This window comes from Typha angustifolia, chromosome 3, assembly GCF_048772165.1.
Source record: "Typha angustifolia cultivar Huaian chromosome 3, ASM4877216v1, whole genome shotgun sequence".
Classification (NCBI taxonomy): domain Eukaryota; kingdom Viridiplantae; phylum Streptophyta; class Magnoliopsida; order Poales; family Typhaceae; genus Typha; species Typha angustifolia.
The window spans coordinates 1,092,266-1,110,481 of NC_133241.1; the positions used below are offsets into that span (position 1 = coordinate 1,092,266).

General features: G+C 36.4%; 1 protein-coding gene across 1 annotated transcript; it reads left to right on the plus strand.

Moving 5' to 3' along the window:
- The first annotated feature begins 1,544 nt into the window (after window positions 1–1,544).
- On the plus strand, window positions 1,545–17,455 carry LOC140780115 (probable bifunctional methylthioribulose-1-phosphate dehydratase/enolase-phosphatase E1 1). The gene is made up of 12 exons (XM_073125467.1): window positions 1,545–1,809; window positions 1,902–2,038; window positions 7,572–7,667; window positions 8,488–8,607; window positions 9,408–9,497; window positions 10,892–11,068; window positions 11,310–11,465; window positions 14,185–14,334; window positions 14,450–14,551; window positions 16,177–16,286; window positions 16,385–16,503; window positions 17,160–17,455. Exons 1-12 carry the CDS (start codon window positions 1,602–1,604, stop codon window positions 17,249–17,251), a joined length of 1,557 nt encoding a protein of 518 aa, XP_072981568.1. The 5' UTR covers window positions 1,545–1,601; the 3' UTR covers window positions 17,252–17,455.
- The last annotated feature ends 761 nt before the right edge of the window (window positions 17,456–18,216 follow it).

Below are 18,216 nucleotides of genomic sequence, written 5' to 3' on the forward strand. Positions count from 1 at the left end.
AGAAATGGGAATTAAATGGTGTCTTATTAAAAAAAAGGGCATTACTGAGATTGCCAATACTCAATACTCATAAAGCATCAGCACTTTTTAACCAATATGAGCATTATCAGTTTGATATTAAGGTGTGCATGACCAGATATAGATCTTTTTCAGGCTCCATTCAAGCTCCAGCAATACTGGACCTTCACTTTTAATCAATTCGAGCATAGCTGAGCCTAACACAATTTGCTTGAGTTTCACCCATTTTGACACTCAAATTAATCAAGTTAAATGTGATACTTCTAAGCAGAAATTAATAGTACAAATATAGCATAACATTATATATATATATATATATATATATATTCCTACAATACAATCTTATTTATTTATTTACATATACAACATTTATAAGGGGAGATAGGAAGTATCTGTTAAGACAATTCAATTATACATAACACTATGTATGCCTTCAAATTATTACACCTTTTTTTAATTTTTTTTGATACAAAATTATACACATCTCCACATTGCTTCACTTTATTTCTAATATAATTACATTAATTTAGTGGCTAATATTAGATGCTATAAAACTCAACATGAGTATAATTTATTCCGACAACAACTAGTGTAGAGAAGAGTTTATGTAAGTATTATAAATTGAACAAAATATAGATGATGAAGCTCATCTGGGCATTGTAATCTACATCTAAAGATAGTTGGGTATGTAAACTTGAAACCATTTTAAAGAAAAAATAAATATATTAAATATTCACTGCGATTATAAAATGCTCTGTTAGCATAAAAAATTGTACAAGAGAATGGCCCAAACCCATGTATATATATATATTCTTTTATTTCTTTAAAAAAAAAAACTACACTACTATATTGATCTAACCGGCACTAATATAAATAGTGCTATTAATGTCAGCAGCCAAAAGAGTAACCAAAGGAGCAGGAAATGATCCTTCTCAGGTAACACCGAAGCCTATTATTTTATCCGAGTTTGCGAGTCAGTCCATAGACTTATTATCTTCGCAGCAGATATGGTAAACATATAAAAATGGGTAAAAAAATAAAAAATGTTTGCAGTCTTCAATGATTGATGCGAGAGTCCAGGGAGCTAGACGAACGAACATCGTTAATGATATTGACGAGAAATAGTGAGTCAATTTCGATTTGAAGGTGGGTGATGCGGCGGGGTTGGATGCATAACTGCATATAAGAGCCTCTCTTAGACCAATACCTTCGATGGTGAGCATAGATAGATACAAATTGCAGCGACTATTAGCTATAATCGGAGAGCCCAAAGGGGGAGTGCAGAATGAAGCCCGTCGCCACAAGGCTCTTTGGGGACCCCAATAGCTCTTAAAAGTACAATGACTTTTGAAAATATATGAGATAAAATAATTTTGAATATAATAAGTACGTAATAATAAAATATATTTAATCCAAAAAATATTTATCACAAGTGCTATGTGCATCCGATCCGTTCCCATACCTCTTGTTCTTATTCCTTAGTCTCGGTCCCACAAGTCCCATCCTCGTCTCAGGTACACAAACAGCAAATATAGAAACTTTTTTTATAAGCTCCAAGCAATCGAGAGCGAGAGAGCGAGGTAATGGCGTCCATGGCCGCTGCTTCCATGGTCTCATCTCAGGCGTACTTGGAAGGGAAAGCGGTTCGCGAGACCCGCGCCTTGGTCTCCGACCTCTGCCGTCACTTCTACTCCCAGGGATGGGTCACCGGCACCGGCGGCAGCATCACCATAAAGGTCCACGACGACGCCGTCCCGAAACCCCACCAACTCATCGTCATGTCCCCTTCCGGTCTCCTCCTCTATCTCCTCCTCGTCCTTTGTTTGCTTCTTCAATTGATCGATTGGTATGTTGATTGATGCTTTGAAGTTCCGTCGATCTAGGGGTTCAGAAGGAGCGGATGGTGCCGGAGGACATGTACGTGCTCTCCGGGGCTGGCGCCGTGCTCTCAGTGCCGTCGCCGAAGCCCTACCCGAATAAGCCCCCGAAGTGTACTGATTGTGCCCCTCTCTTTATGAAGGTAATCCCTTTCTCTTGTTGTTTTTAGTGAAATTATATTTTCCTTTTTTCTCTTTTGCTATTTTTAGGTCTTCATTGGACTTCTCTGCTGTGCCAAACGCTAAATAAGTGATGGAAGCGGAAACAAAACCTTCACCTCCAAATGTGACCAATGGAATAGTAACGGCAAAACCAAACAATTTGGAAAAAACTATGATATAGTGCTAATAGTGATGGAATAGTAATAAACAATTTCTAATCACATATTAGACATCCTAATGCAAGTAATCTTAAGAATAGAAATAATAGAGACAATAGAGAGAAAGACAAGATTTACATGGTTCGGTAATATGCCTACATCCACGAGCAGAGCAATCATCATTCACAATGCAAATCTCTAATTACAAAGAGTTCCTCAACTTTAATCTCTCTCAATATAGTGATGATTAGCTCTCTTGATATTTCTCTTAAGCATAAAAGCCCTAAAATCTCCTCTTCAGAATTTCTAGGGCTGATTTAAGATAGGAAAATCCCGCGGGCAGTTCAAACGCCCGTAGGCCCGTTCGAACGGCTCCGAAATTCAAATCCGAAACGCAGAAGAGTGTTTGAACGTTTGTAGGGCTATTAGAACGCCTGCAGAGTGCAAATTCTCTCGGATTTTTGCATTTGAACGCCTTCAGGGCCCGTTTGGACGCATCTGACGCAGCAAGATGAAACACTTGATTTAAGCCAAACTTCAACAATTCTCCACCTTGACGAAAATCTCAAGACTTTAACAAATTACTCTCCACCATTGCAAAGTGATTGAAAACTCTCAAAATGCACCGCATGCAAATTCGCATCCTAAGACACCAAATTCAAAGTTAGTTAAGTGTGAGTGACATTGATCAAATCCAAACAACGTTGGAACTTGATCTTTTGTTAACATATCTGCATAATTATTCGTCGCCCCAATCTTACAAAGGGAAATATCTCCTTCTTCCAAGATTTCCCTCATAAAATCAAATTGGACATCGATGTGTTTTGTCTTAGTATGATGAACTTGGTTCTTCACTAAACAAATTGAAATTTGATTATCACAATGTACCTCCACCTGCGCTTGATATGCGCCCAAGTTATTCATCAAGTTGATTAACCAAATAGCATCCTTTATAGCCTTTGTCCTGCCATATACTTAGCTTCTGTGGTAGATAAGGCAACCGTTGACTGCAAAGTATACCTCCAACACACTGGCCATCCAGCAAGTGTGAATACATATTCTGTGGTAGATCTGCGCTTGTCCAAATCACCTGCATAGTCCGAATCCACATATCCAGTAAGATGTAGGCCAAGTTTATCATCTTTCACAAATTTCAGTCCAACTTCCGAAGTAGTTTGAATATATCTCAAAATCCACTTCACCGCCTGCTAATGCTCTTTTTCCGGAGCATGCATGTATCTGCTGACAATACTGGTGACTTGTGAAATATTTGTTCTTAGGTTTCTAACTGCGCTTGCATATGGTACCTCAGACATGACATCCCTCTCAGCATCTGTACTCGGTGATATAGCTGCACTAAGTTTAAAATGAGGTGCCAATGATGTACTCACTGATTTTGTTTTGCTGTCAATACCAAACCGATGTAATACTTTCTTCAAATGCTGCTCCTATGTCAAGCATACTATTCCTTTTCTTCTGTCTTCTGATTTCCATGACGAGTATCTTCTTAGTTTCTCCTAGATCCTTCCTTTCAAATTCTTTATGCAATTGGAGCTTCTATTTATTAATCTCTATCTTACTTTTAGATGCTATCAACATATCATCAACATATAAGAGCAAGTAGGTAAATGATCAATCTTGAAGCTTTCTAAAATAGACATAGTGGTCATAGTGGCTTCTCTTGTATTTTTGCCTTCGTATAAACTGATTGAAATGTTTATATCATTGCCTTGGAGATTGCTTTAGGCCATATAAGGACTTCTTTAATTTGCAAACCAAATTCTCTTTTTCACTGACTTTGAATCCTTCGGGTTGGGTCATATAAATATCTTCCTCCAAATCACCATGCAAGAAGGTGGTCTTCACGCCCATCCGAGTTAGCTATATATCAAATTGAGCTATCAAAGCTAGTAAAATTCGAATGGATGAATGTTTTACTACTGGAGAAAACACTTCATTATAATCAATTCTCTTCTTTTGTGCATATCCTTTTGCCACCAATCTAGCTTTGAATCTAACTCCGCCACTCGATTGAGGATCTTCCATCATGGCATATATCCATTTGCATTCAATTGCTCTCTTACCTTTAGGGAGCTCCACCAAATTTTAAGTCTTATTCTTATCAAGAGCTTTCATTTCATCATTCATCGCCACTTTCCAATTTGCCCTTTCAGTATTCCTTATGGCCTTTTTGAAGGTAGTGAGAAAGTCTTCATCAAACATTGAAAGTGCATAGGCTCATCTGTTTTTGGCTCCAAAGTGTCATTCTCTTGCAAATTTTATTCTTCTCCATTTACCTCTTCTGAAGATATATCTTGTAGTGGACTTGAATCTGCCTCAAACTCCACCTGCTGTAGGACATCTCTAGCACTGTCCTCAATCGGGCTATCTGACTCTTGACTCTGCTTCAGCATGGATGATTCATCAAATGTAATATCTATGTTGATAATCAATTTCTTCAATTTTGGCCTTCAAACTTGAAATCCCTTTACACCAGTGCTAAAGCTCAAGAAAATGCCTTGGCTCTATGATCTAACTTGCTCTCTCTGACATGGTAGTATGTATGACAACAAAAAATATGTAAGGAATTATAATCTGAAACTGGTTTGCCAGACCATACCTCTTCCCATTCTTTGCAGATAAAGGTAGCTGGTTGATGAGTTGACATGCATAATTCACGGCCTCAGCCCAAAACTCCTTGCCCAAGCCAGCATTGGACAACATGCACCGCACCTTCTCTAGTAAGGTACGGTTTAGACGCTCGACCACGCTATTTCGCTGAGGCGTTTCTCTAACAGTGAAGTGTCGTTCAATTCCTTCTGTTTTTCATAACTTCATAAAAGGATCCAATGTGTATTCTTCACCGTTATCTAATCGGAGTTTCTTTATCTTCTTGTTAGTTTGATTTTTAATCATCTTTTTTTAATTCTGATATATTTTTAGCACTTGATGCTTATGATGTATAGTGTACACCCAAGAACTTCTAGAATAATCATTTTCAAAGGTCACAAACTAGTGCTTTCCGTCTAAGGAAGCTTTCCGAGTAGGTCTCCAAACATCTGTATGAATATAATCCAAGATACCCTTGGTCCGATACACTTCTGTAGCAAACTTGACCCTTGTTTGCTTGCCCAAAACATAGTGTTTGCAAACTTCTAATTTGAGACTCTTCACACACTAACAATCCTTGACTTGACAAGCCTTGCAATGCTTTCTCTCCTGGATGACCTAATGTCATGTGCTATAATCTAGTAGTGTTTGCCGCAACAACCAAATTGCTTGAAGCTGCAGCTACACTCCCAATATTTGTTGATTCATGCAAGAAGTATAGATTTCTTCTTCTTATACTCTTCATTATAACTAATGCTCAAGGAAACTTTTAATACTCCACCTCTCAAAGTAATGGTGAAGCCCTTTAATTCCAAAACACCAAGAGAAATGAGGTTCTTCTTTAATTCTGGTATGTACCGAATTTTAGTTAGCTCTTTCACGGACCCATCATGTAGCTTTAAGCGGATGGTGCCAATGCTTTCAGCTTTACACGGATTATCATTACCCATAAATATTACACCTGAAATTTTATCAAAGGTGAAAAACCAATTTCGGTTGGGACACATATGGTATATGCACCCAGAATTCAATCCACTTGTCCGTGTCACAAGCAATAGCCGAGCCTATCAGGGCATTCTCTGAATCCTCATCATTCGAATGTGCCACATTTCCCTTTTGAGATTTCTTGTCCTTGTTCTTTAGTATGGGGCAATCCTTCTTCCAATGCCCTTCGTTTCGGCAATAAGAGCATTGATTTTTTGCAATCATTTTTCTATCTTAAGATGCACTCCTTGATTTTGAGAAAGATTTACCTCTCTTCACAATTTCCTATTTTCCGATCTACCCCTCACCGTCAAGACATTTGATGATGACTCATGAGTAGCTTATCCAATTTTCGATACTCATTGTTAATAAGTGTATTTGCAACATCATCATAATATATAGAGTCCTTTCCGTATAGCAAGGTAGTAGTGAGATGGTCCTATGTATTTGACAAAGAGTTTAAAAGATCTAATGCTTTGTCTTCATTCAAAATCTTCACATCTAAATTTTGCAATTCCGCAAGTAATTTGTTGAAGGAGTTCAAATGCTCAGCCATAAGTGTTCCAATCTTGTACTGAAACATGAAAAACTTCTTCAAATAGAGTTAGTTTTTAATGCTCTTGGTTATGAATTTGTCCTCAAGTTTATTCCACAAGTTCTTAACTGAATTTTCCTTCATTATAAAATACTTTTGATCTTTTGCTAAACAAAGCCGAATGGTGCTACATGCTTGTCGGTTCATCTTCTCCCATTCCTTTTTCGATACTTCTTTAGGCTTCTCTTCCAAGGTGATGTCCAGTTCTTATTGGAACAAGATGTCTATCACTTCACATTGCCACATTCCAAAGTTATTGGTGCCATTAAACTTTTCTACTTCAAATTTTGCATTTAAGACAATTTTTCTCGATTTGGATGATTCCGACATTTTAACAAAATTTCCCGAATCCACACTATTCCTAAATCCAATAGCCTAGGTTTGAAACCTTGAAGCTTTGATATCAATTGTTGTGCCAAACGCCAAATGAGTGATGAAAGCGGAAGCAAAACCTTCACCCCCAAATGTAACCAATGAAATAGTAATGGCAAAACTAAACAATTTGGGAAAAACTCTGATATGATGCTAATAATGATGGAATAGCAATAAACAACTTCTAATAATGTATTAGACAACCTAAAGCAAGTAATCTCAAGAATAAAAGCAGTAGAGACAATAAAAAGAGAGACAAGATTTACGTGGTTTGGCGATGTGCCTATATCCACGAGCGGAACAATCTTTTTTCACTATGCAAATATCTAATTATAAAGAGTTTCTCAACTCTAATCTCCCTCAATATAATGATGGCTAGTTCTCTTGATATTTCTCTTAAGTATAAAAGCTCTAAAATCCCTTATTCAGAATTTATAGGGCTGACTTAAGATGGAAAAATCCCACGGGCCGTTCGAACGCTCGTAGGCCCATTTGAACGGCCCCAGAATTCAAAGCGGAAACGTAGAAGAGCGTTCGAACGCTTGCAGAGCGCAAATTCTCTCGAGTTTCTTCATTCGAACGCCCTTAGGGCTCGTCCGAATGCATCCGGCACAGCAAGATGGAACGTTTGATTTGAGCAAAACTTCAACATTCTCTATCGTTTTAAGCTGTATCCTTTAGTGAAAATGAACAAAGATGCAATTTTGATAAGAGTTTCTGTAATATCTTATAAGCATTTATACTATTTTTGTTGTACAAGCTTGCTGTTACCTTTTCTTTCAATGGGTTTTGTAGGCTTATCAAACGCGTAATGCTGGGGCTGTTATTCACAGTCATGGGATGGAGTCTTGTATTGTAACCATGATCCATCCCTTTTCGAAGGAGTTCAGGGTAATGCTTTCATTATATATATATAAATGAAAAGTTATAAGGCAGCTCTTTGTTCTGTAGCTTAAATTGAGGATTTAGCATGAGTTCTCATGACAGTGAATATTTGATTGTTTTGTGCATAGTAAACCTGTCTTTTGTTGTCACAAGCTAGCTCTTTGTTCTTGGACCCTCAAGTCCCCAACTTATGTTTTTGGAATCTATAACTGGGTATTTAAGATTTTCCTATGCATCATTTCTATTTTATATATATATTCGGCTTTGCTTGCCTTAGTTTCTCGGTCAAGACACTGTAAGATACTAAGATCAGTCCCGATTTTATTCTTAGATGACCTAGGGCATTGCCTTCTACTAGGGTTTCCTAGTAGAAGGGAGGCCTCAAAGCTTGTGTCGAAGTATTTATTGTTTAGAATAACTGGCCATGTCTGCCTTATTCACTTAGTCATACATATATTTCCTGTTCCAACAAGGAAAGAGACAATAAAGCTTTCTTATCGAACATGGTGGAGGAGATTAGGAAGGCCTACCATACTGCAATCCAACAATGATTCAAACTTCAAACCTCATTTCTCCTTCCTATTCTCTCTTTGTTCTGCAAATTTTTGGCAATATAATCTTATACATGGTTGTGAATTTGTAATATCTCTGTACCTTAGATATAGTTTTTGCATTGTCACTTTTATACATATATTTTCTGGTCAAAATTTCTTCTTATATACTTAACTAAACCAAAAGTCACAAACTATCTAATCTGTTTGTTTTCATATCATATCCATCTTTATTTCAGCTATTGAGTGCATTTTATTATTTCCTATTTTCTTAGATAACTCATATGGAGATGATTAAAGGAATTCAAGGACATGGTTACCATGACGAGCTGGTAGTTCCAATAATTGAGAATACTCCTTATGAGTCCGAGCTAACAGATTCTCTTAGTGAAGCGGTACATTATCATCTTCTAATATGTTATCTTTGTACACAGTCTGAACTGCAACTTGTATATAGTTTCTTCTTCAAATCTGTTTATGATGAACTTCCCTGATAGATTTGCAGTCATGCATCATTTTATAGTTTTTTGGGTTTTTCAACAAGTACATCAATTCAAAAGACTTCTGGGGAATTTGTCGCCTGAAATATATTGTCTAAGCTATTAAGTTATATATATATTATTGCCTACACGTAATTTGCTGTATGCTGCTGATTATTTCCAGTGATAGGGGAGCATGCCATGACATCAGATGTCATGTTTGATGTTCTACTTGATGAGACATTATGGCAGGGCACAATTTCTGTGCCAATGACTGATGAACCCAGTTAGTACAAATTTAGCACTTCTGTTTAGTAGCTATGGCAGAGTATTAATTTTACAAAAGCTACAATTAACAAATAGATCTGTCTCATTTCCCCTTTTTTGTACTCTTCCAAATATGTACGGCATTCACATGTAAATTGTGCGTCCATATAGATTATAGAACATTATGATAATGTGAATTAACTAACAAGGAAATATCACTTATCAGCAGTTGAATGAGTTCTTGTGTATCATGTCATGGCTTGACGTTGAGTAGAAGTTTCCTACCACTGAAGAAAATAGACAGCTATAATAAATCATGCAGGGAACATTTTTTTTACTCATCATGCCTAAAGAATTAAAGGCAATCTATGATACTCTATTAATAACAGTGTTAATTATTAAATATCATTTGGATATCTTTGGTGATTTTACTGAGGTAACACTTACAGATGGCAGCATACCCAAAAGCAACTGCAGTGCTTGTGCGGAACCATGGAATTTATGTATGGGGTGACACATGGATCAGTGCGAAGACACAGGTTTGCTTTATTTTTTGTGAATGTGAATAATTGCTGCTAAGTTAAATATTTGTGCTTCTTGCATGTTCTGCTGACTTATAGACCTCTATTTTACTGTAAATTTTACTCCTTCATACCGATCATGATTTGTTTGACTTACCTCTGTATTTTCTTTTCTTAGTTTGATTATTTATTTTCATGTATTTGCTTGGTTAGCTGGTTTGTTTTGCTGTTACTGCCCTTCTACTCATCTCCTTTTCTTGTTTTCTTGAAGATGAGGTCATTCATGATCGTTTCTCTTCAAGGGAGCAATTACATGCCCTTCTTTTTTCCTTTTTTATTTTTGCTTTTATGTGCATTCTATAGAACTTTGTTGCTGTCTTGTTGGCAGACTGCAATATCTGATTAATTGGAGATTGATTATTTAGGTCTAGGCCGCAGAATGCCATATCTTGGAATCAAACTGCTTTTTACAATGAACACTCTACGGAAATAATAATGGCCCAGATCTAGTTCACGCTATTTAAAGTGCCATACTAATCTTTACTTTTAGCATTTATAGTGACTAATTTGTTGTTGATACCTCTGTTGATTTTAATAATCTTCTTGCTTTCAGCTGTTGGAAGCAAATAGCAGGAAATATAGTATCTAGGATTCAGTACCTAAGACACTAAGCCTAAAAGGTAACTTTGTATCTTCAAATTCAATTTCGTAAGACTTGCATTTATTGGTAAAATCTTATAGATTGAAGAAATTTGGGTTGAAACATATTGGGCTAAACTTGTTTTTTATCTATATCCGAATTATGTTTTACATTGTTTTTAGTTTTTGAAGGTTAGAATGCAACATTCAGCTGGTTGGTGAGGAAGAACTTTCCTCCCCAAGATGCAAACTTAGGGGAAGCAGGAGTTCTACTTCTGAAATCATATTATGATTATGCTGATAATTAGCAATGGCAAGCTGCTAATAAATATTATAACCTTACACCTGTAGTTGCTGGAAAATGCAATTCCTATTATTTATGTTGCGTTAGTTTAAATTCCATTTAGTATAGTTTCTTTTCAGGTCCATTTGTTCTTTTTTCCTAAAGTTCATAAAAAACTACTATATGCTCGCATGATCATCTCTCTTTACAAAATTTACAGTACAAATTTGATTGAGAGAAGTTTAATAGTTTTCCTAGTGGCTTGCAGTGGAGTACTTGTTTCTTTCCAGTAGCTTGCTAAAATGTTATTTAGTCATTATCAACAATTTTTTTTAAAAAAAATTTACAGATGGAAGCAATTTTCTGTGTTGCAAGCTTTACATTTTCTATTATGTTCTTCTGCTTCTTCTAACAGATGTTTGGTTTTATTAATTGTTTGTCTGCTATAATAGAGCACACATATGATGTTTGCTTCTGATGCAAATTTTAGGCTGAGTGCTATCATTATCTTTTTGATGCTGCCATCAAGCTCCATCAATTGGGCATTGACTGGACTACTGCAAGCCATGGTCCTATAAGCACTGGAAAAGAGTTACAAGGCAAAGATCGTCTTAGTGCTGTGAGAGCGGGGCTTCAAAATGGCAATCATGTCCTTGAACCATCAAGAGTCAGTTCCTTATTTTAGATCTTGCCTGCATATTTCAGTCTGTGGGTTGGTCAGTTCCTTATTTTAGATCTTGCCTGCATATTTCAGTCTGTGGGTTGGTTTGGGTGTTTTTTCTGTGCATTAGGGATGTGCCTGTCTGAGCATGTGTGTGCTTCGATCTATTTCGTCAACTACGTTATATCTTCTGTTCATTTTCATTTATTTCACTTACCTTCAAATAACTACTTTGGATGCTCTGCAGAAATGTATCGTTCTTGACATTGAAGGAACAACAACTCCAATATCATTTGTTACCGATGTTCTTTTCCCCTATGCTCGTGATAATGTGCGGAAACATTTGACTTCCACATATGATAGTGAGGAAACCAAAGATGATGTTAAGTTATTGCGTGCCCAAGTAAGTTTTTGATGCCTTACAATTTTCCAAAATTTCATATTGATATCTTGGATAATTAGAATGACTGGTCCGAGCTAATACATTGGGTGTATGGTCTAAACGTCATTCAATCTCTCACGAGCTTATTCACTATACTTGGCGATGTATTTATGTAAATGCAAAGGATTTTCACTTTTTCAGAACCTTTTGGTTTCCTTGAAATCTGTGCTACCTTTACAAGCTGCAGCTTTGGTCTGATAGCAAATATGTTCTGTTGAATGGCAATGAACATGAATTATTCAATAACATTCTTGATTTCTGATCACTGATAATATAGTATGCTCATTCTCTTCACTTGAATGGTAGGAGATGGATGTAATAACCTTCTCCTATTCTTTATTTTCCAAGTTAGTGTATACTACACCCATTATTTTAGTCAAGCAAGATTGCGCACAAGACAACTGAGGGATGAGACCAACGATGGCCGTGCCGATGGCATACCGGAATATGGCACGAGGGGTGCCGCACAACACCCCTCTTAGCAGTGATCTGCTTGCCGCTGACCTCGTCGTCGAGCTTTCTCTTGCCATCGACCTCGTTGTCGCTATCATTTGCGTTGCCGGAGCTTGTCGATAGAGGCGCCGATTGACCGACGCGGATACCCTAGCTCTTGAGAAGGAAGATGACCTCGGGCGGGGGAATAAAAACATAAGTTTCGGATCTGGATCGGTGGCGATGGCGACAACAACGACGAGGTCGAAGATAAAGGTAAGTGGCCTCTTTTTCTCTCCCTCTCTTGCGGCACGACCGTGCCGTGCCTGTGGCACGGCCATCCATGGATGAGATGTCTCCAAAGAATTGATAGAGTTTCATGATTGGTTATCAACCTGACCTCAACTCTCTAGAGGTCATTGTATGCTTCACGGCTTAAGTAAATTGACTTGGGATGAAACTTAGTTATTTACGGTACCAGTTGCAATTTCATTTCTTACTTGGGACCCTGGAGAAGTCCCTTAAGGCAAGGGATTAGCTTAGATGATGATGGAAGATTAAAACTTTGGTTAATGCTTTGGCTTCATCTTCATAGCCTGTATGAGCCATTATGAGCTAAGGTTGTCGAGAGAAGTTAGATATGACAATTCTAAGATTTTGATGAAACTTATAACCCTCCAAGGCCCACATTACCAAGATGTCAAGAGAAACTCTATCTTAGAACTAGCCAATGGATAGGCATAATAATTTTAAGATTTTGATGAAATTAATAATATTCTGAAAGGTGCAATGGCATGTGTCAAATGCAATAGTTTCAACTGCATAAATGTAAAATAAGGGAGTTTATCAAACACCACCATTTTGCATTCAAAACTCGTCCATATCTGATGTATATAAATATTAATTAATTAGTATTTTAATTAAAGGACTAAAGGTATATCAAATATTAAGTAATCTAATTTTATTATCTTTTTTAAAAAGATATTATCATCTAAGTTGCAGATGCTGTCTAGAATGCAAATAAGTTGCTGTGAACATGGTTTATCAATTAAGGTATATCAAATATTAAGGTGTTATATTTTAGGAGATAAAAAATTAATTAAAGAAAAATCACCATTTTAGATGGAGACTTGTTGGTCAGTGAACCATAACTTTTGTCTTTATTCCTCCTTATTATATGAGGATTAACCAGTGAACATGGTTTTCTTCGGTATGATATTCCTGAGACCCAAACGAGACCCTTTTTTGTTTATTTGTCTTGTAGTTTCAAAATACAAACTACTTTATAAAAGTTTTTCTCAAGATTCTGTAGCATATCTACTAAGTGAAATGGAATTTCTCAAGAACATGAGAGAATGTAATTCTGAACTTTGAGAAGTGTTCCGTAGCTAAGGCAACACCATTAATATGGTGTTGTTTTGAACTTTTGATGGGATTATCACAACTTAGTTACTTTAACTAGATCTTTTTTATTAGAATATAAAATATAAAAACTACTGTTTTCTTATAACTTAAGTTTTTATAGTAGTTGGTGAGTTATCATAATATTCGAGTAGAGGTTTTAATTTCAAATCATGTCAGACTCATCTGTCATTTAAAAGATACAACCTCTACTCATTTAAATCAAGTCAAATTCTTGGGTCTATCAAAATATCCCAACTCAAAAGCGAGTTATTATTAGAAAATAAAAAATAAGAACCACCATTCTCTAATAGCTTAAAGCTTTTTGAGTAATTATGTTCTTGATATATTTAAGCTATGTAAGAGCTGCTGAATGCTATGATTCGTTTTAGCAAATAGATCCTTATGCCAACTGGTTATCACAAAATCAGGATTTAGAAGCATTATGTTGAAAAAAAGTGGTGTCTTAATTTGCATCTCTTGCAATTTGAAAATAGAATTAGACAATCTTGGTAGGCTTATGAGAATATGCCTTTTATAATTGTTCGTGCATGCTATTTGATTGTGTTGTCCATATGATGACTATTTTCCTGTTATAGATTCCTTTGATGGCCTATACTCTTCTCCTGTTCATGCCACCTAAACCTTGTCAGGTTTAGCATTCCAGAGCCCAGCATTCTTTTTTTCCCCATTTTCTAGTTTGGTCACAATTCCGCATCAAAAGGACCCTTTAATAGGTCTTACTTATATGCGTTATGACCTGAGATTGATGGCCTACATATGTCTAAATTGTATATTTGACTTATATTCGTGCAGCAGTTAACATTTGAGAACAACGTTCTGACAGGTCGAGGATGACTTGAAACAAGGGGTTGCGGGGGCTGTACCAATTCCACCTGATGGTGCTGGAAAGGAGGCAGTCATTGATTCCCTAGTAGCTAATATTGAAGCAATGATAAAAGCAGACAGAAAGATTACCTCTCTTAAACAATTACAGGTAGTATAACTGGTTCTACTTTTATCATTAAGTGCATGTGCGTATGATCCAAGGGCACAATTATTGCCACCAGAATGATGACTTTGTTGTTTCGTGTCTGCTTCCTTGCATGCAGGGGCATATATGGAGAACTGGATATGAAAACAAAGAACTGCAGGGAATTGTTTATGAGGATGTTCCTGAGGCTCTTAAGAAGTGGCATGCTAATGACATAAAGGTCATTTATTTAATTGTTTTATTGAAAAATATTCATGAAGCAGTCAAATAAATTTCGTGCTAGTTTGAGATTTTAAAGCTTGAAATTTAAAGTATTTTCACTTTATTAAATATCCTAAACTGCAATTTTCTCTCAACCTTCCATACAAAAATATGTAATTCATATTAGTTCTGTTCCATGATTTCTACAATCAGATACTATAACTTCTAACTTGTTTTTGAGTGCTATATGGCAAATTCATGGGAAAATTAGTTCTCAGAGCATTTCAGTAGATATCATCAATCAACCGTAACAGGTCTATTTGTATCTAAGTTTCTTCTTATACGACTTATGCATGCCTCTCACCTTTCAGGTGATACAGGTTTATGTGCACTTCCTTATTGATTGTAGAGACTGCTTATCGATGGCTTTGCTGGTTGCATGTCTAAGTCATTATATTGCAAGCAATAACTACTTGAGCTCTGATTGTATACAAACCCTTTCTCCTCTGGCGTCCCTTAGAAAGACATCATCCAATGTCTCCTACCAAGTCAACCCACCCAACCCAAATAGTCAGTAACCGGTCAAAACCAGCTATCATAGCATACGATGTATATTCAATTAATTGGCCATATGCCTTCTAATTTATCAGCTATTAGGACTTAGATTAGGAAACCAAAGTTTGTAGAATCAGGCAATGACTTAGAAACAGACTAATGATACCTAAATTTCCTGTCAAAGACTCAGGAATTGAAACTCTCATAGCGTTCATGCTATAAGATACATTAGTAGTTTCTTTTAACAGTTTGTCCTGCTAGAAATTCCTTTTGTTATTCCAAACTCATCCGAACACAATGGATAGATGTAGCACAAACTGATTTATTTGAACTACAATCTTTCGATCCATTATCAGGATGAGTCTAAGCTGTACTATACCGCGTACACGCATGTGCGTATAAGAGTGTAAACGAGCCACACCTGAGCGAGTCGGCTTCAGCTTAGGCTCGGCTCAACTCAACTCGAGCCGAGCCCGAGCCGGGCCAGACCGAGCTCAACCTTGACATGAGCTTATCATTAAGCCTCATTCAAGTCGAGCCGGATTGAGCCGTACCAAACCAAATTGAGCCCAAGCCGAGCCAAAGAAGAAGAAGAAGAAGGAGGAGGAGGAGGAGGAGGAGGAGGAGGAGAGGAGGAGGCGGGCTGGCGGGGCATCACGGCGGCTTGCTGCTGCCGAAGGAGGAGGAGGCGGCACCGCAGCGGCACACGGCGACTTGCCGCTGCCGAAGGAGGAGGCGGTGGCACCACTGCTTCAGGAGGAGGAGGAGGAGGAGAAGGAGGAGGGCTTCCGTGGCTGCCTTCTCACCACCGTCCGGTCGCACCCGAACAATAATATTCTAGAGGGAAATGCACCTAAGATCAAATATTTTGAGTCGGCTTCCGTGGAAAATTCAGATTATTTTTAATGCTGCGATCACAATAAAAACATAAACTTGTTGCTTTACAATTGATATTATCTCTGTCGCAGTTGTTGAAAGGTGAAACGATTTTTAGTGCCATTCTATTCATTTATTCGTCTTCCCTGGTATTACCTTAGATGCTCACTTCAATATATTTCAGTGAAAATAATTGAAATGATAAACTTACAGGTTTATATTTATTCAAGTGGTAGCAGAGAGGCCCAGAGACTCATATTTGGAAATACTCCTTTTGGGGACCTGAGGAAGTACCTATGTGGATATTTTGATACAACAGTGGGGTAGGTTTCTGTTATGTTATTTATGAAGTATTATTCTTGTAATGTCTAATAACGTATCTTCAAATTTAAGAAAGTCTATTTTCCTGCTCAATATGTAGGAACAAAAGAGAAGCAAAGAGTTACTTTGAAATCTCACAATCAGTGGGGGTGGACAAACCATCTCAAATCTTGTTTGTAACTGATGTCTTTCAAGAAGCTGTGGCTGCAAAGGCTGCAGGTAAGTTAGTTAGGTTTCAATTGTACATTCCTTTAGCAAATCTTTTGTTGCTAGCTAAGAACAACTTCTTACAAATTTGGCAATTTGATCACTCATGTTTTGTTTGAATGTACTAGTTAAAATTTTCCTCTCTGAGAAATATAAAAAAATTCATTTTTAAATTTCAATATGTATAATATGTCAGAATTCTCTTTTACATGCTTGTTTTTAGTTTTTACTTGCATATGACCTGCTAGAGGATGAAGACACCAAACAGAGATACCATTTCAATTACCATCTTTAACTGACCACCTAGAGTTCTGTATTACTACAATATACTCTATCTCAGGGTTCATTTGTATCATCACTTAGTTTTGGTTCTCTATCTCTCTTGTGCAAAAGCAATATAGTCTAGTCGCTGTGCAAGACTTGTTCGATTAATCCAAGAAAATATTGATTTAATTATTCGGTTTGCATTTGACATTATTCCCTTCTATTATAATTAGCTCTCAGCTGAAGAAAGACATAGTAGGCACAAGTTCTTGTAAGATCATTTTAAAATCAAAATAGGTGCTGCAAGTTATCTTATATTGTTTTTCTAATGTTTCTGTGATCTAGTTTTACTTATGTAAGCCCATTCATATTCTTGTAAAACAAGTTTCCTATCATTTTTCCAGGTCTTGAGGTACTAATCTCCGTCCGCCCTGGAAATGCACCTCTTCCTGAAAACCACGGATTCAAGACGGTTAGCTCTTTTACCGAAATCTAAATTAGTGTAAGCTGTATAATTTTCAACATGGCTTATTGTCCATGGGTGTAATTACTGGAAATGAAACCAGTTGTGACAAACTGTGCATCTACTGAATATATACCTATTGTTGCAAATTATGGGGGCACTTTTGCTAAACGAAATAGTGCTCATATGTACAATTATCTATTATCAAGTCCTCTCAAACTTGTAATATTGTTATTACTATAGAAGTTATAGATGGACAATTTGCAGCAAAAAGTCATTTAGTTTTTTAATTAGCAAAAAGGCCCCCTTTTATCGAATTGCAAATTCAGGTTTTTTTTATTGATTTAAACTAATTTAATATTTCTCTAACCCAACCAAACCGTTTAATTTCGATGCGGACATTATTAAAAATTAGAGCATGCTTTTTACATAAGCGATGCATATAACTTACATAGGTGATACATAAAGTTTTTTTAAAATCTCGATGCGTATATCGTTGAAAATTACAGTGTACATTTTGCATAAGTGATGCGTATATATTACATAGTGCTGATTGACGTTTTTTTTTTCAAAAATCTCGATGTGCATATTGTTGAAAATTAGAGCATATATTTTGCATATACGATGTGTATAAATTATATTAGTGATGCGTGCTGTTTTTTTTTTAAATCTCGATGTGTAAATTGTTAAAAATTAAAGTATACATTTTGCATAGGTGATGCATATATGTATCTTTTGCATAGGTAATGCGTATAAACTATATAAGTGATGCGTGGTTTTTTTTATTTTATTTTTTATAATTCGAACCTTTACAAAGCTTCATAATTTATAAAGCTTCATAAGGCAGGCAAAAACAGTAATAGGATACAAGCAATCTTGAATCTTAAGACACATAGTTAAAAATTAGAGTGTATATTTTATATATGCGATGTGTATAAATCATATAGTTGATGTATGCTATTTTTTATGATATAATAGTCTTTTTGGGATTTGTTAGG